This window comes from Fundulus heteroclitus, unplaced genomic scaffold (genome assembly GCF_011125445.2).
Source record: "Fundulus heteroclitus isolate FHET01 unplaced genomic scaffold, MU-UCD_Fhet_4.1 scaffold_38, whole genome shotgun sequence".
Classification (NCBI taxonomy): domain Eukaryota; kingdom Metazoa; phylum Chordata; class Actinopteri; order Cyprinodontiformes; family Fundulidae; genus Fundulus; species Fundulus heteroclitus.
Window position 1 is genome coordinate 2,739,414 of NW_023396792.1, and position 25,185 is coordinate 2,764,598.

Here is a 25,185-nt window from a genome sequence, read left to right on the forward strand (position 1 = left end):
CTGTCTCAGGCCTCCAAAAAGAAGACTGCAGCAGGTTTTGAGTCTGGAATTTGAGCTCAGTCGCTTCACTGCACGGGGGAAATAGTCTACAAGTGGAGGACATTGGAAACAACTGCTTTTTTTCCTGAAAGCAGACCACTAGATATTAAAAGAAGCCTTCAAAAACCCTAAAATAACATCGCCGGACCTACAGCAGGCTCTTGCTACTGTTGACATGTAAGTGCGTGCCTCTGCAATCAGAAACAGACTGCTCGACTTTAGCTCTCTTTTGAGGCGTAAAGGGAGAGAAACTTTGACTCTGTAAACAAAACATGAGGGCAATATTGCCAGAAGGGACGTAAAAGACCAGGACTTCTAGAATAATGTTGTTACATATTTAATTATTTGGACACCTAAACAGAGGACACAGTTGGCTATGAGTAAATAAGACCTACCTACCATTTTTCCTATCAAGGAAATATATTTTTGTTATCTTTTGGTTAAAAAAGGGAAAGTTTTTGATGTTTATCCACAATCCAATCACTTTGTTTTCTAGAGAGTGAGACATTAACTACGGCTGGAGCGCTTCAGTGCTCCAAGAGCCGCCACACATATGTATCCATGAAGGTATCAACGACACAGGCTGCAGCTGCTTCATTCCTTGTGTGAAGCCACCTCTACGGCACAGAGAATGCCAGAACCATCTTACCTGCTGCATGGAGAAAATCGACTGGATGGTTGCTCATTTGGTACAAACTCCTGTTTTTAGATGAAAGCAAAATTTACGTGCCATTTAAAAATCACGGTGAAGGAGTCTGGAGGAAGATCGGAGAGGCACAGAATCCACGTTCTGTGAGGTCCAGGGTGAAGTTTCCACAGTCAGTGATGATTTGGAGAGCCGTGTCATTTGCTGGTAGTGGTCGACTGTTTCTATAAAGTCGTAAGTCAGTGCAGTCAGGTTTTGTTGATGGAGATCACGATGCTGCTTTAAAACCCGCCCACATTGACAAAAACACCAATACCTGCTTTATTGATCAGGTGTATCACTGCTTAATTGGGCCAACTACCTGGCCTGACCTACTGTCTATCTGGAAGCTGAGGAACAGCAGGCCCAACAATGCACCTTAGCCAGCATTAAAGCGAGCTGGACTTCCTCATCATCTCAGCAGACCCTCCTGCTAGTCGTCTCCATGTCACGGTGCAATGATGCAACAATAGGGAAAAGGAGTCCCAAGCAAGTAAACTCTGTACACTTCTTCTCAGTACAGGCTGGCTTTTGTGTATTAAAATCCTTTTAGCTGATGTAGTAATTTAATCTAGCTATGAAGTATCATCAATAGCACAATTAAATGCTTCTAATGTAAATCTGTATGTTAACTTTTTTTGATTAAGTGACCAAAAAAAGTGACGTCAGTGAGATTTCTGTTTAATAAGGTACTCATGAGCCTTTTATTATAATTGCATTTATGTGGTCGAAAACCCTCAAATCTCAATCCCTGATTTATTTTCCCTTTGACAAATTGTAAAATATACCATTTGTGAAAGACATAACCACGTCTAGTAGGGAATGCCAACACAGGTAATCTGTTTCATAGACACTTAAATGCATGACAAAAGGAAAAGAATGTATCCATATAAATGTTTTTATTCTGATATTTACAGATCTGCATTACATGTTAAATATATATGTGTGTTAAATCCCTGAAAGGATGCATTTAAGACTTTTAGCCAAATATCTTGTAGTGCTAGAGATTACAAATTGCCTGAATGAACGTGGTTGCATGGGAACACTCACTTCTCAACTCTGTTCTTAATGAGGCCAACCATCAGTAAACAAAGTGCGCCCCCTGTCTGTATTGAGCAGGATTTGTTTTTTCTATTTAAATTAACAAACCACACGACATATAGGATTTTGGAGAAGTTTTAAACTTTCTAATAATTTGTGTGCATTCTACTTCCAAAGAGCCTTACAAAGTTGGCTTAAATACCAGTGTTTTTCTTTCTGATTGTCTCAAAGTTTTTTCAGCAGGTTTAGCTGTGGATTGGTGCTGTTTGAACAGCTTGGATTAAACTGCACTGAAATAAAAGTCCAGTGTTATCAATGTTTGCTGGTTACAGCACGTCTGGCTTATGTGCATCCTTCCCACCACCTGTAGATACAAGAAAATACCACAGGAAGTTTTTTTTTGTGTTTATTTATTATACAGATCTACTTTGTGGTACAGTATACAAAAAGCATTATAAAAACATACATTGCATGTTCAAAGGAAGTGCACAAAATCAGAAACAGACTTTTCTCTGAAAGGCTCAACACCAGTTAGCTCAAAATTTCAGTTTTCAAAAAGGTTGCGTAATAAATAAATATAAATTACATACGAATCATAGTGAAAAAGGTCAGCTCATTCATTAAGGCACATCTTACATCCCAAAATGTACCTCGCAAAAAAACATGGCAACTTCCTAAAGATAAAAAAGAAACCCGAGCTTATTATCCAGCTTACAATGGAAGCAGTTTACCTATTTTCAATAAGAATCAAAAAAAAAAAAATTTCAGCATTTCACTACCCTGCCGCAGAATACAGTTTTATATATATTAAGCAACTTTACAGAGCAGTGCCTGTCAATCACTTTAATTCGAGTTTGGTTAGAAAAATGTAAAAAAATAACAAAAAACAAAAGCAACCGTTGTCACTGTAGTACTCAAACCGTATACACCATGGCAACAACTGTGCAATATAAGCCATATTTTCTAACATGGCATACAGACATTTTGAGACATTGACTGGTGATGATGATGATGTAACATTATTGCTAAAATAATAGAGCCAATTCGGTAAAAAATAAAATAAAAAAAATAAAGAATCCATCACTCAACAATACAAGTGACAGAAAGCCCCAGAGCAATTCTCACATTCAAAATGTCTGCATAGCTTGGAACTTTTTTTTTTTTTTTTTTTGAACACGTTCCTTAAAGAGCGTTAAAGATGCAGAGCAACCACGGGTCTCCAGCATGTTCAGTTTGACAGCACAAAGCGCAAGTTCACAGCTCACTGATTCTGCAGGTAGGCTTTCCGTGTCTCTGCAGTTTCCACCTACGACTGCACTGGAGCACGAGCTAAATCAGCGCAGGCCTTTTGAGAAACACACCTGAGAAAATAATGAGTGCCCAAACCGGCTTTTAGCGTGAAAACACATGCCTTCCGCACCTTTCAGATGTAGTGGTTCGCCGTTTCGTGTTAATTCTTATTTTTGGAAAACCCACGAGCCAAAAAAAAACGCTGTATTTACAGAAATCCATCTTTAAAAACGATTTGCTTTACAACATGCAATGTAATTTCATTGGAGGCTGTACAAAAGAAATAAATAAAACCATTAATCCAACAAGCAGTGGGACATACTGCATGCATGGTCTCTGTGCACAAACAGCGGAACAAATTAAAACTGAGTGTTTCAAATGGGTGGCTAAAGCTGTTTATGTCCAAGGTGTCTAATCTGTACACATTTCATCACATTTACACTGAAAAGATTTGCTAATGATCCATGTGTTTTATCAAAAGCAATTTGTGCACTAAAAAAAAAACAAAAAACATTAAACATACAGAGCTAATGGATGACAAAATAATGCAGCAAAAGTTGAAGTATCCCTTCAACACACATGAAGCTGGTATTGTAAATAGCTGGTGTCTTTCATACACACAATTACAGTATTACAAGTCATAAAAAATAAAGCAGTCCTGATATGAAATAACAAAAATAAAAAACAGCCGTTATTTACAAAAAAAACTGATGATTCAATACAAAAATAACCAAAAACAATTTGGAACCAGAGATTTAACTCAACAAAATGTTATCCTTATCCTATAAATAACACTAATGCCCAAAAGTCCCCCCCCCCCCTTGCCCTTCTGTGAAACAAAGAGCTCAACTCTATACAAAAGATAAAAAATACCCAATATAAAAATTAACATTACAAGGATGAACATGAACTGGTCTAACGGGAAATGAAACTGAGGTCTGCCACTGGAGACAAATCCAGGTGGGATGCCATGGATAGCCCCATAAAGGAAGGGGAGAATTGACTAAACCATTCACCAGGTTTCTTTCAAATCTTCTGGGTGCTGTGGTTGAAGTGTGGGCACCTGCGTGGGCGTCAGTGTCTTCTGCTTTTTTGAGCTGCAGCAAGGCTTGAAAAGTCGGGGGTCGATAATCACTTCCCCAAACCGACCTTTGTAGATAATTCCACAGCACACCTTTTGCCTGAAAGTAAAATGAATATAATGCTGAGAGACTAATCTGAATAGAATAAAAAAGGCAAATAAAAAGCAAATGGTTCGGTTCTGTGGCACAGCCCTGAAGATATCTTACCTCTTCCAGTAGGAACGATCCAAGAAGGAGAAGATTGAAGGAGACGAGCGCCTTTGTTTGGACTCGATGTCAGAACCATCATCCGAATGGTTGCTGTAACTGGGAGATTGGGCTGGAGACATGCTGGAAGTGGTGCTGTGAGCATCCGAGTCTGCTTAAAAAAATTCAATAAAAACATAATAAACAACCAAACATGAGGAAATTGAGACTTAGAAAGAATTTACTAGCCATATATATATATATATATATATATATATATATATATATATATATATATATATATATATATATATATATATATTATTCATTATATGAGAAGCATGATTATAGGCCAGCAGATTATTCCTGAAACGGTACAAATACCGGCGGTGTTTATGACCAAGCGCCGGAGTTTCTACATTGTTCTAAGTCATTTATAAAAAGTAAGTTCCCACACAACACCGTGGCCATTTGTTTATACAATGTAAACTGGAAAAATGAAAAACTAGGGATTAGGTGCATGCTCTTTCTATATTAACCACTAGATGGCGCTAGAGATTATTGAACGAAGGCCGTCAGTTTTATAGAGATGAACTGAACAAAACGCACTGATCTGGGAAATTAGGATTTTTAGGAAACGTACTTTGTACCTTAGACTTACTAAAATTACCACTTCCAATTATTTTACAAGGCATAAAAAATAGGAGAAGATCTCCTATCGCACAAAATAAAGATTAATCCAGATCCAAGCGCAAAAAAAAAAAAGAAAATACAGGAACTTCAAAAAAAAAAAAATTTCACTAAGATTGTATATACAAAACCCGAATAAACCCCAAGTAAACACAGTATTTATGCATTTTAACCACTTACTTTGTCTCTTAAATTTATGAAGCCGCTTTAGTTTGCTCTTCTTCTTCCCATCGCTGTTCTTGATCTTCTTGGGCTTTGTCACCTTAAAACCAGGACCAGCTCTGGCATCCACCACCTGAGGAAAAGCAGATAAAAATCATTAAAACTTATAGTTTAAAACATGGAGCCTGTATACCTCTGCGCGCTAAGCAGGAGACGTAGCTTACATGATTCCAGTTCTTCTTGGAGCCGTGGGGAAGCTTCTTCCATCTCTTCACCAGCAGCACACACGCGTTGCAAATGTCTCCAACGCGATCTTCAGAGAGCCTTAAATCAATGCAACACCAACCATGTAACGTTTAAAAGCAACTACTACAGAGGCATAAATGTAAGCGTGTGTGACGTGAAGGAACAAGAGGTTTTTTACCCAAAGCACATCCTGAAGGTCTCCTCGTATCTGCTGCTGTCCGTGAAGCGTGAACTGGAAGACTTGGTCTTACAGATGCAACAGCCGTCATTACTCCGGTAGATCTTTGACTTGTGAAAGCCAAACATCTTGAATCGGTTCGTCGGTGCAAGCCAAGAAAAGCAAAAAAAATCCCTGGAAACGTAAGAGAGAAAAAAACAACAACATCCGTGATCGTCCCGGTGCTTGCTGGTTTAAAAATCATCGATGTGTGCAGACAGTTGTGCTTTCCGCTACTGGAAGGGGGCGGTCCGTACAGGCGAGCACACATACACAGAAATATGAAAAAAAAAAATCATTTAAACCTTTAAATAACAAATCCTGCGAGCGATCACAATCATCTTAATCGTCAGACTGTATCTTTAAAAAAATACGCAAAGTAGTAAATAATGTGTGGGGAAAAAACCCCCACTTTATTTTATCATCTTATAGTATTTAAAGCCAAACCGCACAACAAAAAAGCCCCAGTCAGACAACAATGGCACTAATCTGACGTTATAAAATAATTTCACTACGTAAAAGACAAACTTTAGGCCGAGTTTGGCGAACCGATGTGTCTGAATATGGGAACCTAAACTTAAAGCAGTGGTCGCCGCCGGGACGTTACACCCACAAATACCACGAGTGCCGTTTTACTCTCAAAAATGAGCGCTAAACTTGGACACAAATTCGCACGACAAAAGAAAACGATCTGATCTTTACATATAACCACAGCTAATGCATCTGCTGCCCGACGCTGTTAAGCGGCGGATCTGTCTGAAGCGAATGCCCTAAAAACAAAAAGCGGGCAGCTGCACTTTCTGAAACCAAAGACAAAAAGCTACCACGATATTTAAATAACTTAAAACAACAACTTCCTACGGTTTGGACACGCTTAACGCAAAGGCGCAACTCTTTCGATAAAACCCATGAAGGTAATGCGGCCACATTCTTCCCCTTTGAATTAAAACTTTTCCCATGCGAGTGCGCCAAATATGGCTCATTGTTGTTAGCCGTTAGCATGAATGCTAGCCGTCGAGGCCACGCTCTCGTTCACTTCCACGTTATCCCATTGTCGACATGGCGAGTTTTTACACATTTAAACACAGCCGCGTACAACGCACACGTCAGGTTACTGCAACCTTGCAATATGACCACACGCTTCGCAAACAACAAATCCGCAAAAGTATAATTATTGTAAACCGTGTAACAAAGAAAATAACAGTGTACTTACTGAACAAAAACTTTGAATCTTCGCCGTCCTCTGTTCACACACTGCGCATGCTCCTTACTACTCCCGCATACAGCTGGTCATTAGAATGTGTTTTGCATGAAAAGCTGGAATGAAAGGGCGAGCGGACAATGTCCAAATAAGGAGTGTAGCCGTTGGGTTTGAACCTGGGCTCGACCAATCGCCGCCGTTCTCCCGTACTCCTCAGATAACGTGAATGATGGGAGGCGTAGTGAATGAGCGGGAAAACGCGCGCAAGTCAGCGGTGAAAGGCCTTCTCTTTGAACTCAAAATCCCATAAGCCACCTGGCTAGAGGCTTCAAAGAAAAACAGCTCCCCGACATGGCGCGAACGACTTTGTTTACGTTTTCACAGCTGAGAAAGCGCAGTCAACGGAGAAAAGAACTGTTCATTATCGCCTCAGTGTTGAATTTAAAACCATATTATTACACTTTTTAAAGATATAACTTCTAGTTAGCTATTGTTAAACATCTATTTAGTAGTATTTTGGCCACGTGTGAGCCCTTTCATACAAATTAGTGAATTCAAAACTGCCAACACTTGGGCAAAAGAACAACTTTAAACAGACCAAGTAGCCAAATAAATAATCTTATAGGTTCATTAATTAAGACCAACAACACCATAAGCAATATTGTTTGGGGACCTTAAACAAGTGAATACTTTAAAATTAAATGTGCTCCTTTAGAGGACAATGAGAAACAAATAAACCAACAGTGGGTATGCTGGTAAATTTTGTATAAGGGCTGTAGGCCTATGTGAAAAACAATCACCTTTAAAAGACATACCAAGATCATGCATGTACTGTAGGTTATCTGAGATCTAGGTTCCCTGAATTTGCACATAGTTATGGCCATAAAAACAAGGATCAAACAATCCCTGAATAATGTCTGCATTTTCATCAGTTAAATTATAATTTAAAACACATAATTTGTTCTCAATATACATATATTCACAAATTACAGCTTCAGAGAATATTCTGCTTTGAAACAAAAAGACATCCATGCTTAATTTTCACAAGAAACATTGTTCATTTCTCTTTTCTGATGGCCTGTGCTCATCTAATTTCCAGTATATAACTATTAAAAACAAAGTTGTTTAAATCATGGGTAAAAAATATTCTCATCTTCAGGTAGTTTTCTCAAACCAAAACATTAGGAGTAAGGACCAGCTATGCTATGGTGTAGACAGGAAAAAAGAGGAAAAATCATATTGCAGGTAAGTTTATATCATTAGTAATTTTAGTACACCCAATCTGCAGTTGCAAATAAACCCTGTTTGTTTAAGCGACAGTGCAGCCAGTAGTGAAGTTACCAATTAAGTGATTGGAGAACTATGGAGAAACATACTTTCTAAAAGCAATCAAGTCCAGAGTAATGCTTTACAGATGCTTTAATTTTATTTTTTTTACACTGTACATGGTTGCTCACTTAGTAAACACTACATTACACAAGTATGTTGATAAATGTACAACTGTACTGGAAAAGAAAAAAAAAATATATATCTCCCAAGATGCTCAAATGGGTCGTACACAGGATGAGTACAACAGTCATTCCAGACGCCATTGGCACACAAAAAGAAGTCTGTCACATTTCAAATCTCTTATTCTGCAAGATAAAGTTCAATCCTATGTAAATGGGGAGACCCCAGTAATATCTCAGTTTTTTTTCTTGTGGATATTGCATAGCCAGAAACCATGATGAGAAAAAAAAAATACGGATCGAGGGCGGGGAGATACAACGGTCCTTTGAGCTGCTCACACAGTAATCAGGAGGTCAGAAGTCAGCACAGGAACTACTCAGGTCATCACATTGTATTTCAAAGAACAGAGTACATGTAGTGTAAGGGCTGCAATGATGGTAAAAGGAAAGGGCTGCTGGGAGATATTTACACTGAAGGCTGAAGTCGTGAACCACTTTGCAAAAATAACAAGGTCAAGCATCTCTTGGAGCGCTCTGGAACAAGACTTGGGTTTTATTTTCCTGAATCCAGCTGAACATACCATTTGTCACCGGGTGCAGGCTGGAGCCACACAGTCTCGTCATGCTAGGGGGGACCTTTCCGTCAGCCGAAGGTATTCCATGTAAAAGTTTTGCATACAGACATGTACGTTTGCCAGGGAAGGACTCAAAACCTAAAAACGCCTACCACTCTATGAGCCACCCTGCCATACGCATACTTATAAAGCATACTTCTACATCATTTGCTTTAAACTCTGCGTTATGACATTTAAAAATCAGATTTGACAACAGAGCAAGCAACTTCACCGAGTTAACAAAATAATACTGTTTTTATCTGAAAATATATTAACAGTTTTAATCCTCGCTTTCCCTTAAATATAACCGCTGTCATCGAATCACTGCGACAATGAAAATATCGAGCTTTCAGGAAAAACATCGTAGCACAAGGTCGTCCTCGGTGTTGTGAAAACCATGGTCCATAATAGAAAACATAATTCTTCAACATCTAAATGGCATCACCGTCGAGGATAAAAAATAACAAATCTTGAAAGGCTCATTGCACTTAACATATGGCAAATGTGACAGTAGCTTCAGTAAAGCCAGTAAGTGTACTTTGTTCACGTCTGTTTCTGCATAAAAAAAAGGTTTAGTTATTCTTTTTTTTTTTTTAGTGGTCCTCAGTGATATTCCCGTTTGGGTACGACTGGTGGAGAGCGTGGTTTGGCTTCAGATGCCAACGCCTTTGACTAACGAAGCCTCCAGGGTGATGTTGAACTCCTGCAGAGTCTGTAGCACTCGGATCAGCGAGTTTACCAGTGAGCGGTCCTTAATCAGTGCAGACTCCTCGTACATCTGGGAGGTGATCGGACAATCTGCGAGCAGAGCGATCCAGTGATGCAGCAAATGGTCCCTGCACAAAACACACCGAGTCAACAAAACAGCCTTTGGAGAAGCTAGAAAACCCCAAAATGGGTAAAAGTCTTGCCACAAAGATAAAGGGGAAATGCGTTACAACCCAATGAGTAAACAGTGAATGCGTGCGCTGCCCTGTTACCCACCTTGCTCCCAGACAGACGAGCATCTGGAACTTCCCGTCCTTGCCGATGTTTCTGGACGTGCTGTTGATGGCCCGCATGAAGCGGCAGAAGTGGCGCACTCTGGTTTGCCAGTTTTCATCTGGAGTCGCCTCGCGTTGCTCAGCACTTTCGAAGTATACTTGCGCTTTTTCTGTTGAAGGGCAAAAACGATAAAAAAAAAAAAACATTACTCACTGCTCAAACATATGACTGAACAACAAACCCATTTTAAGCAGTCCCACCAGTCAAAAAGGGGAGATTTGCTTAATGTTTCTATTGTTTTAGAGTGCCATTTTCACACAAAACTCCCAACTAATTTGTTACTTCGAGGCTTTCGGTCTGAGCCTTTTTCAACAGCAGGATTGGTTGAACTATCAAAACTACATGGCCTCCAATAGAGCATTTCAAGGCAAACATCCCTCTACTTTTAAAACACCAAACGATGCAGAGGAAGCTTATTATGTTTAACTAGACTACGCAGCCATTGAAGGTTTTTATACTCCTTTCTGAAACCATAAAAACATGTTTTGAGCCAGTTATAAACAGCATATTGTTTAAGCTGAACTCAGCTGCTATTACTCAGAAAGTTTAACATCATCACCTGGAGCATTCAAGAAAAAAAAAACAAAAGAGCAAAATAGAAAATATAACAAAAGGCTAGAAAAGTATGAAATAAAAAATGCCTAATCACATAATTTAAGTAATACAATAAATAAAGCCAGATTCACAAGTCAAATTAGAAACCTTTATCTTTTTGCTGTTTAAGACTTTTTCCTGTGTGTGTTAGTCGTTTCATCGTGTCCCATAAGGAACGTTGTTCCAAATTATGACGTTTCTTAAAGTTTCCTTTTATTCAAATACAATCCATCTCGTTGCTTTGCCTGTTAATTTCAAATCTTTATCTTATTAATTGACTCCATTTTCTGTTTTGTTGAAATTTTTCTGTGGTTTTCTTTATTGTTTTTCTTTTGCCAACATTGAATTCTTTCATGTTGTTAATTTTGAATTATATAAAATTTTATTGTTTAACGTCAGGAAATAAAAAAAAATAAAAAATTTGCACATCTCCAGTCTGCAGTTTACCAGTTTTAGAAACTGAGGTTCTTACCCAAAAAGTCCCAGATGAAGACGTTCTTAAAGAGTCGAGGGGATTTAAAACCGTGCTGGAAAACCTGCTCCAGGGCCCAGACCAGACCGTACTCCCCACACAGCAGCAGCGTCAGACTGCCTCTCTGTGGAGAGAACAAATGCAAGACGGTGGAGAAGTTTTAAGAGGACAAAAACACATGGCTTTGATTTCATGCCACACAGCACCAATCTACTAAAAATATGAAACTATTCTCCAGATAAATCCAAAAAAAAAAAGGTTACAAAAACAAAACAACTGGACTTCAGCTGAAGACGTTTCGCTTCCCATTGGATTATAAAGCGCACTATATATTCCTCCCTAGTGTGTAATATCACTCCGCCCCTTAACGTTCACAGCTTTCTATCCGTCTCTGTCAGGAGGACAGAGTAGTTGGACTACACTGCTCTGTTTCTAACATAAGGCCAAAATAAACTTAACTCTTACATTGAATTAACTTACTGGGTTTATTGTTGCTAGCCTGTACTCTAAGCTGGGGACTGCCTAAAGGATCCCACATACTTGTGCATACTGTGAGCTTGGCAGACTCCGCACTGACTCTCCACGGATGTTTTACCCTCTATAGTTGAGTGTACTGTTGCCTACGTTTCTTGTGGCAAATTCCAACAATTCCCACATTTTCTGCCAGTGGGACAAATTGGTGGAACGGATGGTAAAATGTGTGATTAGCTAGCTGAGCACCTAGAGCCGTTTCTTTTCCAGCAGGCTCCCACCGCATCCCTGTCAGTGAGAACAGAGAGGGACTGTGATGCCACGTGTTGCGACCCCCTGCCTGGAGCAGCTCAGCGTATCAGGCTCTGTGTCACATATAAAACAGTTTGGTGTAAAGACTTCTTGCCTCCGAGAAGTTAATAGTGTGACATGTACCTGTTTGAGCAGGAGTGAACTACACCCCAGTATGTGGGGGCCTTTACATGAATGCACTTCTAGCTTCGACATTACAGTCAGGCAGTCTTGTAGACAGCTCAAGGGTTCGATCAGGTAGTGACACCACTGAGCTATATTATACACTGGAGTGCTGATTTTGCCGAAAAACTGAAGTCACTGGCCACCATCTTGCTACTCCCTACTTTCAGTTTTCTGGCTGTGTGAAAACGTTTCACAGGTAATTCTACAGTCAGTGGATGTACTAACACTATCAAGTACTAGGAAATTATGTGCTGAAATATTTTACATGTTTTATATATACGTATACATATATGTAAATATATGTTCTTGTATATTGTTATTTATATATTTATAAATGTTATATATATATTTTTTTAAATAAATAAAATGCAAAATATTTCAGCACATGACTTTGTCAGTACTTCATCGTTTTAGAACATAACATAAAAGTATATGGCATTTGACATTTTAAAAGTTTTAAGCCCCCCCTGAACACCTGAACATGAGAAAATCCTCGTTATTCGATGCTGTAGTGCACATAATAATAATAATAATACATTTTATTTCAAGCGCCTTTCAAAACACTCAAGGTCACTGTACATGTAAAAACAATAAATGGTAAAAGCAGTCGTCATAATTAAAAGAAACAACACAAATTACACAGAGGAAAGTGATATAAAATCATAATGAAAAGGCAATCTTGAACACATATTCCCTAGTTACTGGGGGAAATAGGGAGTACCAATATGGCGGCTGGTGGCTTCAAAGCGACTCGTTCTAACAGTGGGCTATTAGCACTCCAGTGTATAATCTAGCTCAGTGAGTGACACAGTGTACCGCAATGCTCTGAATATCCATTGAGCGGAGCGGCTTCGTTGCTTACCAAAGTCATACTTACACATTTTACAGATTTATGAGCACATTGTACCATATACAATTGGTTAGTAAGCACAACGGTAATCACATATAAGGGCATCAATTTTTGTGAAGATTTAAGGATTTCAAGTGCGCCTTATAGTCCTTAAAGTATGGTAGATTAACCTGGAACTGATCGCCACTTCTCAATGGAGAGTTGTGAGGCTCATCATTTGCCTGATCACCTGCAGAGGTGTGAATTTGGGTGAAACTTGGCAGGAAACAAACCTATTGCTGTGTTGTAAGTTGAAACCTGAGTCGTCCTCCTCTGTTCAAAGTTGTTTTTTTCTCACTTTACACAAATGGCTTCCTTCACCCCTCTCTAAAACTCAAAGTAAGATTTAAACCTTCTAATTTATGCTGGGGATTTTTTTTTTTTTCATCAAATTTGACTAATTTCAGACACATTTTCAGTTCTCATCAGGCTCCTCTGTTCTGTTGGTCTGTTAAAGAAAGGTGCCAAGAGAATAAAGGGGATTTCCCCAGTAAAGGTCCTTTGTTCTTGAATAAATATGAATTAGTGATAAACCCTATAATAAAGAGTGAGGTTTAAATACCCTTAAATAATCCACATCGAGCCTTCCCTTTTAATTGAAGACATCAACTTGAACCTGCACTCACTACACAGTAATTAATATCCCCCCCCCACTGATTTACTGAAGTTGCAAAAAAAAAAAGAAAAAAAGAAGAAGAGAACAGACATTCTTTAGAGTAAATAATAAAAAGCAAATTAGCATCATGATGTTTGAACATCCCACTGTAGCCCTGAGAGTAACTGAAGGTGTTGTGGGGTGGACGGGAGCAGACAGCCGTTTTTTCTTCATATGTAATGAATAATAGAAGTACGTGTTCGGGCCCGTCTAGACTGCTCGTCTCTCACCTCCTTCTCCGGTTTGTGGAAGTGCTTCACAATCCCATTGATGGCCTCTCCAACCCCCTCCTGGATCTGGCCTGTGTTCAACTCTAAAGGCGGGTGGAAAGACAATAATGAAAAAAGTAAACAATAATGCTCTGACAAAAAAAAAAACAAAAAAAAAAAAAAACACAATCAGGGAGGAAAATCCCCCACCGGGTTTTATCTCTTTATCCTTTTGCTTATTTCTCCCCCCCAACTAGAGCAGGTGTTAAGACTGGAAACTGCACTGCGATTCAAAAAAATCCTTAAAGCAGCAGCTAAATCAGATTCACAAGAATAAAAATCCCTTCAATGAACAGTAAGATATGAGTTATGAGGATGATTAGCTCACTTGGTTTGCTGCTAGGTGAGATGGTGACAAATCTCCTCATCATCCCTGGAGACTGCTGCATGGGCGGCGTGCGGCACATCCTCTCATCGTTCTCGGTGGTGGGGGTCATCAGCTCTCCCACCAGGATCCTCTCCAGACTGCCATCATCCACTCCTTTCCCCAACCAGCGGCCACATGGAAACCTAACACCAAGCACAGCCAACTGATTAAAAAAAGAGAATCCTCCTTTTTGAAACGACGCTAGGCTTTTTGAGGCCGACTTACTTGTAGGTGTGGCCCGTGATCTCGTTGCGGACCACAACACACTCCACAAGCCACTTGGCGTACAGTCCTGAGTTATCGTGGCCCATCTGCACTGTTGTGAGTTTACCCAGGTTCTGGCACTAAGAGAAAGGGATCCACATGATGTTAAACACCAACTAAAAACACGTTTAATAGAGAAAAGACTTGGCCGATTTCCACATGAAAAAGCAGATTTATTTATCCAGTTTTTCTGGAAGAGTGCAAAAATGCAACAAGTAGAATAATAAAATATCTAAGTTTTCTGTTCCAACACAGTTGTCAACTTTCAACAAATTTTAAGAGCTCATTTTATTGAGAAATATGCTCACTTTCTGTTGATTTATCAAACCCTATTTTTTTTTTACCATGTATTTATGTTTTTATCTTGGCATCACTGTATTTACAGAGAACAATGAATATATTTCTAATGGTGTAGTCACCAGGAAAGCCCTTTGGTCCACGTGTTTAGTCCAGACCAAACGAGGACTTTATTTTTTTCTATTTGATGAGGTTTGCTTCCACATTCTACTTTTTGCAAGTGACCTATAATTTGTAACAGGGTTACACGTGTAACGTAGGGATGTAGAACAAACCAGGAAGTGGAGGAAAACTACCATGGAAACGCTGCATGCAGCACCGCTGTTTTGCATGTTTGTGCTGTTGTTACAGCTGATAGATCACAGGCAGAGGAAGCTAATTCAACACAGGTTTCAGATATTTTACTTCTAATTTGGAACATTTCGGAGAAAGCGTTCTGCAAGCCAAAGGGAGCCATCAGCCTGCAGGTAGCAGAGTTGCTAAGCAACAGGTACTCGATTCACTGCTACGGTGGCTTGTTAAGTCCAAATAGATGAATGTTTTCTGTTGTTGGGTTGGATCAAGGCCGTTTTGGGTTTACACCAGAATCCGTTTGGAAGCGGACCAAGACCCACTCAAAAAGTGGGTCTTGGTCCGGTTGTTTGGTCCAGACCAGGGTTCACTCGAGTGCAGTCAGACCTGCACAAAAGGTCTGGACCAAGTGGGAAATTAACTCTGGTCAGTTTATAGCAGACCAAACGTGGCAGGTGTGAATCCACCCCGAGACTTGGGCCCCGTCCAGACGAAGCTGGGTTTGGGTGTATACGACAAGCTTCTTTGTCGGTTAGTGGGTCCTGTCACAACAACACGGCCGCAAAACCAACTACGTCTGAAACCAGCTCCCAGAGTGGACAGGTTTGAAGCCACCTCCGTCCTGACACCCCTATACACATAATCGGCTACACACTGGCTCGATTGCATATGTAGACCGTGCCCCTCCTTGAACAGGCCCGTTCTACCTTGCCAACAACAACAACAACGATCTTCATATTTGCAGTTGTGCTGCACAAGTTTCTCAACAGTTTTGTACTTTCCTGGTCTTGTAGTCAAGTGTAGCTCCGAGGAGAAGTTCCACCTTGTCGTTGGCCCAAATAAAAGCTTATTTTCTGACTCAAGCGGTGATGGCGGTCACCATTCTTCATCCTAACAGCACTTCCCTGCTCTACAGCGCAACCTACTGGCGTGGCATACGTATTACGCCTATTATCGTTGGTTCGGCTTCAGGCGCATCATTACACTTTAAACTTTTCAGTGCGGACATTTTAATCCAGCTTTGTTCGGCTTCGTGTGGATGCGGCCTTGGAGAACATGTTTATTTTCCGTCTTAAAATTATGTTCTGTTCTACTGACTGTTCAGGGGTGGAGGAAGGTTGGGCTCTTATCAGATCTGTAGACGCTTTCATTAAAACACTTTCAAACTAGACTTTAGAAGTCATTTTCCCACATCAGTGAGATTTGTAAAACAGCACAGGGGCGGTGGTCATAAGCAGCTAGTACGCCCATATGGGAGGTACTTGTAGAGTCGAGTTGGCAAGGCAGTGTGAAGTGGTGGTGGGGGGAGGGGTCGCTGCCACACTATTTCAAAGATCCTTGCAGAAGAGTCTGAAGTAAACGACCAGTGGTTTAAAGAGGAGCTTCCTTATGCGGCCACGTTGCAGATCTGTTCTGCAGGTCTTTGGAGTAGATTGAAATGCGGCTCTGTTGAGTCCTGACATTAAAAGGTCTTCTGGTTTATTCAGATACAAATGGGAAGCTGCGAGCATGGCTGTTCTCACGAGGCCCGATTGATCCGGCTTCTCATGCAAATAGTCACAGGCAGTGGGTCTACTGACTCCCAAATTACAATAAATCCAATTAATTTTTCCAACGTTATCAGAGTTCTGATTTGCATAAATCCCGATTACATAATCTAACAGCTATGATGTGAGAAAGGACAATACAACGCCTGGTGTCTTTACAGAGCGCAATAAAATGCCGACACCTCGCAGTCTATAAGCGGTCAAATGCAAAACTAAATTGGGAACATGGTGGGTGGCTCTGAGTACATTTTACTACATGGTTACAGTGGGTAGCCTCCTATCAGCTTTAAACAAAACTAACTAAAAAGGAAGAAGAAAAAAAAAAGCTCAATGTCCTGCTAATCCACTAAACCCTGACAGATCAGGGTTTTTCCTCCCATGAGTGTTTGGAGGAGCTCATTAAAAGCTTTAGATAATTTAATAACCCCCCCACTGCTCGGTAGGATTTCTTTAAGTAAAAAGAGATGACCTCCTATTTTACAAATCATGGGGTCCTTTTTAAACAGTTTTTATTCTTTTTAATCCAAGAATTTCACACAAACCTCAAACGTGATCTCCAAAGTGTTTCTGGGCACTTGCAGGACTCCGGTCTCCGACAGCTCCCCGGAAACACACACCCAGGGGTTGGCTGTGAACATGGAGCCACTGAGCTTTTTGCTCGAGACAATCACCACGTGGTAAGGGATCACTGGGGGCCAGAGAGGAGGGAAACGTTCTTCTAGCGCCTCAAATCGTTCATATAATAAAAACTCAATTTCAAAGCGCCACTCACTGATGGTTGTGAAGACGTTGGTGAAACAAAAGTAATCAACCGCGTTGAAGGACAGCAGGTGGTAAAGGAACTGCTCCTTCTCGTCGTCGCAGCGCAGGAAGGCGTAACGTTTGTACAGTTTTCTAAAAAAGGGCAGAGAAACATTGTTTAGAAACAATAAAAAAAATTAAAAAAATGACACCGACAAGATAAAAATGGATTTCTGCCGTTTGTTAGATCAGAACATTTGCCAGCTGTCAAAGTGCAATGGCCGACATAAAACAGGGGTAAACGTAACGTGTCGTTCAGCTTTTAGTAGAAAAAAGTGACACCACAGTCTGAAAGGTGGACAGAAATTCCCCATAACCCACTTTGTTCCTCAGATATCAATTATAAAAAGGAGTTTATGATTTATTCAAGCAGTCTGGACTACAATATGATGCTCTGCAATTCCAGAAGAACTGCATTATAGATGACTTGATCACACACACCGTCTGCCTTTCAAATTAAGCAGACATTCCTGCGTATGCAGAGAAAGAACAAAAACGCACAAAAGGGCAGAAAGGTTCACTTTTTAACATTAAAATGTTACCGCTTTATCATATTCAGCAGCTCTGAATATGATAAAATAACTGTTGCCAATGCAGGCTGGTAGTTTTGCTCACTTGGTAAGCTCGTGGTCTGACAGCAGCTGCTTCAAGTGTCTGGACAGCAGCTTCTTCTCCATGGAGAGGCGGACCCAGGCTCTGGCCTTGCCCACATCCGTCTTGATCTCGCCGATATTCTGGATGTGTCTGCAGGTGTAACAACGGGTTCGGGTGTCAGGGAAGGGAGGCAAACGCAAATGCATACAAACTGATGAATAATAGGAGAAGTTTCATTACGAGGGAAATACAATAGCTTTTAATTCAGACTGAAACACACATTGAACCATCAATAATTCACAAGCTGCTTTATGCTTGTGTACCAAATGTGCCATCAAATTTCTGTTAGTTGATTAAAAGGTTTTTTGTTCCAAAAGGCTTTTGTTCTAGATACATTTTAAATAAAAGGACACGACTGATTTTTATCAGTATGAGCCGTGGCAAATCTGAGAGCAACAACATTTTGCCGTCACTACGGCAGCCTGGGAAAATGGTTTTGTCTGAGCGGCATCTCAAGCACAGCACACTCCCTTCATGTGAAAGTGGGTCCTCGGAGATGGCTCCCAGCCACTATCATGTCTCTGATGTCCAGACAGATTCCCTTCCACTCCACCTGTGCCGTACGCGTGCCACATCTATGCATCCTCCGCACCCACCCCACCGTCTACACCATCGCTCACACCAAGTAACCCAGATTTCTCATCATCTCCATGGCAGCTGAGGAAAACATTAGTGAGGTGGTAACGTGGGAGAGTTATTGAGTTATAGCTGGGAAGCTTTAAAACAGGGGGAAACGCTAACAGCAGCACAATAAGTGCTATAAATTAGTTCATTTATTGTCAGACAGTCACACTAATATGAAGTGTTCACAGCATAAAGCAGAGCTGCATGGCTGTGCCCCGGGATGACCCTCCCCTCCTCCTCCCTACTTCTCGTCTCAGTCAGACTGGTGGGAGTTGAGGTAATTAGGCTGGAAGTAACTTGCTGTTCCACGCAGACTCGCTCTGCGTCTTCTTCACGCGAGCCCAGACCGTCTAACTCTAGCTGCCTTTGGTGGATGATCTGACAGCGAGTGCCCCGGAAAAAGGTGACCAGTCTGTTCATCAGAAACATTCTTCATGAATATTTGTAGTTGGTCTGGAAAAATCAGGACGATTAGACGCGCGTCATCCTCTCCATCTTTGCCTTACCTTGAACATTTCATCTCATGGTTCTCATTCAAGCTCTCCCTTTGAAAGCTCTCTTGAATAGTAATGCTATATTATTATTATTATTATCATTATTATTATTATATTTAAATTTGTGAGTAATGAATTAATATATTTACTGTATGAAAGTGAGAATTAATGTAATAGATATGAATGTAATAACTTATTCTGAATGATTTCTGATGACATCTATAATAATGTCTACAATGTTTAATTGTTAAGTAATTTTTGTTTTGTCTTGTGGACCCCGGGAAGACTAGCTCATCCCACTTTTGGTGACAGCTAATTGGGATGTTTTTAACAATAAAAAATATGGTCTTTTTCTCTATTAATGTATTTTACCAGGCCCTACTTGTTTATTTTCCCAAATAATTTTTGAAGAAGTTAGTACTTGTTTGATTTGTGTGTGTGACTACAAGATCTTGTCAATCCTATTTTCATTTTCCTAACTGTGGTGGAGTGAATATGAAAGAAATACATCTTTCACAGTTTTGACATTCCCTTTTTTCTAAAAAAATAAAATAATAATAATAATAATAATAATAATAATAAATATATATATATATATATATATATATATATATATATATATATATATATATATATATATATATATATATATATATATATATATATATATACATACATACATACATACATACACACACACACTTTGTGAATGACTTAGTGGAGGGATTTACTGCATCAAATATTTACAGTTAAATCACTTATTTAACTGTAAAAATAAAAATAAAAAATAGCTGCCAATCTAAAGCCAACACTTTAGTTATTATTAGAGTTACAGACTTAAACATTTACGGAAAATGCAACCCGTGGACATTTGGCAGACAAATGTCAAGATGCAGGTGAACATTTATCTGCATTTTAAAAAACACAGACAAACATTTATAGTATTTGTTGTAAAACATTTAAGTCAGAATATATGTTACAATGTATGTAATACTCTGACAAAAGCTAATTATGTTTGCTTGTTTGAAATATCAGCTACCATAATAGAATTTCTAGTTGAACACCTACCACAAGGGGGCAGCATTACTCTACCAAAACTCTCCCTGTTAAATGCAGATTCATAATTTAAACTGACTGCCTGTACAGAACATTGCCTTGATGTGCCGTCACGATGCTCCTCACCTCATGTCCTGGATCAGGGAGATCCTGAGAGGAGGCATGGCTGATCCACCGCCATCAGATTTCCTCCGCTCCGTGTCATGAATGAACCCTGGCATAAAAGGAAGTGTGACTATGAAAACGTCACCGTTCTGTAAGCTGGTTGAACTCCTTAAAAAAGGAGCATTTACCTGGAGGTCCCAACCCGCCTGGAGTGGCGTTCTTCTCTTTGCTGTCCTGGTAATGCAGGAGGTGGGACCATAAGGCTGACTTACCCTGGAAAAAGAAAAAACATTTGAGCCTAAAGTCGCTCCAGGGCCCGTTCGGTTAATTCCTGGGAGTCAAGCTTCGTGACAATAGTGTCGCTTTCCAGACCTGTTTAACCTGCAACCCGTGACTCCAGATCCTCTCCAGCAGGTCGCAGAGGCTAGCAATGAGAGTGTTCTCCTCCACGCCCGTGATGCTGACCTCGCCGTGACCCAGCTCCACGGCCTCCCGACCCATCTTCTCCACCAGCATGCGCTTCGTCTACACACAAAGCAAAGCAGAAACACACTCGTGTCAACACAGAGACAGACAACTCAAACTTCTACTCCTCCTGTTAAACTCAACATTAATTTAAGAGCAGCAGAAAAAAAAAAACTAAAATTATAAACAAAACAGAGATCCAAACAAAAAACAAAGCTCAGTCAATATTTTAAAGACTTAAAGGACAAATCTTTATTTACTGGAACTGAGAAAAGATACAAACTGAGCTAACTAAAGTAAAGTATTTTATGTATTCTTCAGGGTATTATTTAGTCTTGATAATTGATAACTGAAGCGGTTCAACAGAGACTGCTAAGTAGGAGGCAGAAATGGGCAGCAAACCTTGTTCCTGCACTCCTTCAGCAGTCCTTCAACAAACTTCCAGTTCGTCTGGGCGATGACGGACGGCGACAGGTTGGACAGTTTGGGCTGTCTGATGGTGGTGCCCAAGTTTCGGGCTTCCTGGATGTATTTCTGATGAAAAAAAAAAAGACAACCCGGTCAGCGAATATGAGAAGCATTCTGATTAAGACATCAGCCACATTTACCAGGATCAATCCACATCCAGCTCTTCCAACTGGAAAACTGAGCCGCCAAAAAACACCAGGAGAGCTACGGTTCTAGTGTTTGTTTTAAATCGAATGTGCAGAGCAGATATAGATGTTAACAGTCTCTAGGCTTGTCAAACCTGAAGCCAACAAGTCACAGGGAATTGTAAATCTACAAAGCAAAATGCTCAGATAGAAAAAAAAAAAAAAAACAGGGGGAAACATCAATTGGAACTAAAATTAAAGGTCAGATAAAGCTCGGCTGCTGAGAGTTACAGAGGCAGAGGGAGGTAAAGATCACGTGTTGACGTTCACGTCTGGTCCGTGGTCTACCATCACATACCAAGTCCACAGACACCGACTTCAGACAGGGCCTGAAGGACTGCGAGAGCCAGTAGTAGTCAAGAAACAGCAGGAGCTGCGGCTCCGGAAACAAACACTCTACATGCTGAGAGTGGGTTGAGATCGAGTGTAAGGAAGGCAAAAAGAGACAGAGACACAACATAAATAAAATAGAAACAGTTAGAAAAGAGCAGACATGAGAGGAAGTGGGAGCGCAGACAAGATGAGAAGTCAAGCTAAAGCGGATTAAGACGTCATGCGTAACGAAGCTCAGGCAGAAAAGGATTATGAAGATGGTTGGAGGACGGCCTACCTCTCGCTGGTCGTTGTCCAGGTAAAGGTGCTCGGCGTGCTGCTTCTGCCGGTCTCTCCTCCTCCACTGAGCAGGAGCACTCCTCTTAGCCCATCTGCGGCGCAAAGCGGGACACCTTTGATCAGCTTTAAAAAAGGAACACCGGGCGAGAGTCATTTGAAAAGGGAAGCAGAAAGCTCACTTGTTGCTGGTGGGCCCCGTGGAGAGCACGTCCGACTGCAGCCGGGGGAAGAAGCCCTGCTCGTAGCGGCCCTGGCCGATCTTCATGTCCAGCAGGTGGGGATGCAGGGCGGTGTGGTCGATCTTTGCCACTCGCATCTCAATGGCTTTCTCTGCAGACACGAAGACCACGCACGCCTTTTATTTTCGACGGACTCATTTCCCTAAACGAGCCGTCAGTCAAAGGAAGTTAGGAATAAGGATTTTTGTTAACATTGCACATTTCCATGTAGGGCTGAACGATTTTGGAAAATATTCTAATTGCTATTTTTCATCTTAATACTGCGATTTAATGGAATTTTTTTTATCCAGTTTAATATATCATGTCTTTTTAAACATATACAAAGAACAAATCAATTTGTTTCCTCGCTGTGCGGATTTGTTGCTAAAAGACCCACAGTATCTAAACTCGGAGCAGAAATGATTGCGTTCTGCCTACAATATTTTTCAACCAAAATTGCAATTTTGACTTTTCTCTGCATTAACCACAAGCAACAAAAACAGCAATAAAAATGTTTGTAAACAAGGACTATTTAAAAACAAGAACTTTTAATATTTCTATTAATCAGAATATTATTCAAGAAAACAGCTCTTAATTGATTTGGACATCGATCCTTGTTGAACATAAAAAGTGCAAAGTGCAACCAACAAGCAAGTCTATGTATTAAACTGATTGACCAGTACTTAATGCTATGTATGATTATATAAACTCTAAAACAAGTAATAAAGTTAGATTATCTCACTGCTGCCACCGTCTTCCCTTCCATGTGGAGGCAAACCCACTTTAAACATTTTACCGATGCCTAAAGGACGTCTGATTCACTAATTGTTACATAGCCAAAAATTGCAGACCTCTGTGATTTGGAAATTGCGTTTTTTAAAAAAAATCATGATTATATTTAAAATGCGATTAATTGTGCAGCCTTATTTCTAACTATCAATCTGTCTACTGATTTTCTTTACACACGTGTCCATGCAGGTAGTGGGTGGGGCCACATCTCCCGCGGTCATTAGATGAGGCGCATTTCTAATAAACCCCTAATTCTCTCTCGGTTATTCAGTTTCTTTACCAATGCAGGTGGAGCTCAGTAAACAAGCATTTTATAGAAGTTCAGTAATTCAGTTGAAAAACTGAAACTTGTATAGAAAGAACGGCTTAATTCTCATTTCTTGCGGTGATTATAACATGAAGCTGATGAACAACCAAAATTCAGCTGATCAGAAAGTTAGAATATATGACACAATATCAATTAATGTTTATAACAGGAATGTCGACTCACTGAAAAGTACTGTAAGTCCAAGTACTATACAGTATATCTGTAATCAAGCGTAATATTCTAATCTTGAATGTTGGTGTTTCATTAGCTCATTTACTGAGCAGAAAGTTTTAATTTAGGTTAATCAGATATATAACTTCTACATCTGTTTTACTACATGCATTTTACACCCAAAAGGAAATCTGAAGCATTTATTCAACTAAAGCTTCAAATGAAGACTTTAAATATGATTGTTCTGACTTTAAATATCCCACTGCGTGACTCTGAAGTTCTCATTTGTTCTGTTCTCAATTCATCTGTCAAAATCTGATTGCACTTTCGTTGTATTCATGTACGGTAAAAGGAATCTGAAAATGCATAAGAAAGAACAAGTTGGCACACGAACAAAGAAAATCTCATAATTATTAGAAAGAAACAAAATTCCCTCCCCGACACCCACAAAATCGGAAACAAAGGCTGAGATTCGACTATCCGACAGAATGAAAGCAGCTTTAGACGGCCTGATCAACAGCACACCCACACTAGGTCTGTATAAACAAAGGGAACCATGAGGGGAGTACACACACGTCAACAAGGACGTTTCATACAGTCAGTAAAAAAGGACCTGAAGCCGCATATGAGGAGATAAAAAGCGTGGGAACGCAGCATGAAACCAGGAAAATATAGACAGGTTGAGGCTGCAGACGAGTTAATTTCCCTGGAAAAAAAACAAAAGGAGTTTCACTCATTCACCAACAAGTTAGGAGTAATCAGATAAAACCGAATAGAATGACTGAGGAGTTAACCCTTAAAAAAGGAGCCTGTCTTCCCAAAGTTAGTCAAAAATCTATGCAATGCTTAGAGCAACTTGGGGGCTCTCACATATTTATTAATAATAAGTTCACATACGTGCAAACTTTCAGCTTTTTTTCAACACAAACATTGAAGTTAATCGTTTTCAAGGAGGAGCCCGACCCACCCTCTGAGTTTGTGAGCAAAATGCATTGCATACGCAGTTAGAGCTGCCACCCACGGATGCTTCAGACAACAACAACAAATATTACGACTCTTGGTCTTGCCATTATCCAGCCCAATGGCTCGCGGTCCAGCAGCGACAAAATCGGCCTTCTCAAAGCGCTTTTTAACGGGCCCGTCTGCAAACAAGACAGCGAACGTTCGTGCTCGTCAGAAAAGTAAACGGCAAATTAACAATTTGTAGAACAGATTACTAGATCAATGTGTGCTTCTGTGCTTCTTTGTTTCTCTTGTTGTGTCTCTTCTCTGTCTTCTGTAACCCCCAGTCGGTCGAGGCAGATGACCGTTCATACTGAGCCCGGTTCTGCTGGAGGTTCTCCTTCCCGTTAATGGGGAGTTTTTCTTCCCACTGTCGCTTCATGCTTGCTCAGTATGAGGGATTGCAGCAAAGCCATGTACAATGCAGACGACTCTCCCTGTGGCTCTGCGCTTCCCCAGGAGTGAATGCTGCTTGTCGGGACTTTGATTCAATCAACTGGTTTCCTTATATAGGACATTTTTGACCAATCTGTATAATCTGACCCAATCTGTATAATATGATTGAACTTGACTTTGTAAAGTGCCTTGAGATGACATGTTTCATGATTTGGCGCTATATAAATAAAATTGAATTGAACAATTTAGCCAATTTATGTGACTCTATCCGTGAAATCTTACACTGCAACAAGACCCCCA

The 25,185-nt window shown here is 40.2% G+C and overlaps 2 protein-coding genes across 6 annotated transcripts in view; both read right to left on the reverse strand.

Moving 5' to 3' along the window:
- Positions 1-2,160: 2,160 nt before the first annotated feature.
- On the reverse strand, positions 2,161-6,980 carry sinhcafl (SIN3-HDAC complex associated factor, like). 2 transcript variants are annotated; one of them, XM_012873052.3, is made up of 6 exons: positions 6,852-6,980; positions 5,600-5,773; positions 5,400-5,499; positions 5,194-5,308; positions 4,345-4,495; positions 2,161-4,236 (listed from the first exon to the last, which is right to left on the reverse strand). In XM_012873052.3, the coding sequence occupies exons 2-6, from the start codon at positions 5,725-5,727 to the stop codon at positions 4,068-4,070; spliced, it is 663 nt and encodes a 220-aa protein (XP_012728506.1). In that variant the 5' UTR covers positions 5,728-5,773; positions 6,852-6,980; the 3' UTR covers positions 2,161-4,067. The 2 variants fall into 2 exon arrangements, with proteins under 2 accessions (XP_012728506.1, XP_021177438.1); XM_021321763.2 differs by having other exon boundaries at positions 4,345-4,498.
- A 1,260-nt stretch (positions 6,981-8,240) lies between these two features.
- dennd5a (DENN/MADD domain containing 5A) overlaps positions 8,241-25,185 on the reverse strand; it is a 44,383-nt gene continuing 27,438 nt past the window's right edge. For 2 of the 4 annotated variants that reach the window (XM_036130786.1, XM_036130785.1), the window contains 16 exons: positions 22,182-22,332; positions 22,001-22,094; positions 21,689-21,793; positions 21,140-21,271; positions 20,645-20,797; positions 20,461-20,545; positions 20,294-20,381; positions 17,955-18,083; positions 17,311-17,432; positions 17,081-17,226; positions 14,365-14,483; positions 14,101-14,282; positions 13,734-13,816; positions 11,012-11,135; positions 9,886-10,054; positions 8,241-9,737 (listed from right to left, as the gene is read on the reverse strand). In XM_036130786.1, coding sequence (XP_035986679.1) covers positions 9,554-9,737; positions 9,886-10,054; positions 11,012-11,135; positions 13,734-13,816; positions 14,101-14,282; positions 14,365-14,483; positions 17,081-17,226; positions 17,311-17,432; positions 17,955-18,083; positions 20,294-20,381; positions 20,461-20,545; positions 20,645-20,797; positions 21,140-21,271; positions 21,689-21,793; positions 22,001-22,094; positions 22,182-22,332 — 2,066 coding nt within the window. In that variant the 3' untranslated portion in view covers positions 8,241-9,553. The remainder of the gene's footprint in view (positions 9,738-9,885; positions 10,055-11,011; positions 11,136-13,733; positions 13,817-14,100; positions 14,283-14,364; positions 14,484-17,080; positions 17,227-17,310; positions 17,433-17,954; positions 18,084-20,293; positions 20,382-20,460; positions 20,546-20,644; positions 20,798-21,139; positions 21,272-21,688; positions 21,794-22,000; positions 22,095-22,181; positions 22,333-25,185) is intronic. The other 2 variants (XM_036130788.1, XM_036130787.1) reach the window with 1 other exon arrangement.

Bases quoted from the DNA above. Each gene is read 5' to 3' on its own strand.
- sinhcafl (XM_021321763.2), bottom strand. From the start codon at position 5,727: ATGTTTGGCTTTCACAAGTCAAAGATCTACCGGAGTAATGACGGCTGT. The intron at 5,500-5,599 runs GTAAAAAACCTC...CATTGATTTAAG, and splicing joins ACCTTCAGGATGTGCTTTGG to GCTCTCTGAAGATCGCGTTG. The intron at 4,237-4,344 runs GTAAGATATCTT...TTTTACTTTCAG, and splicing joins GATCGTTCCTACTGGAAGAG to GCAAAAGGTGTGCTGTGGAA.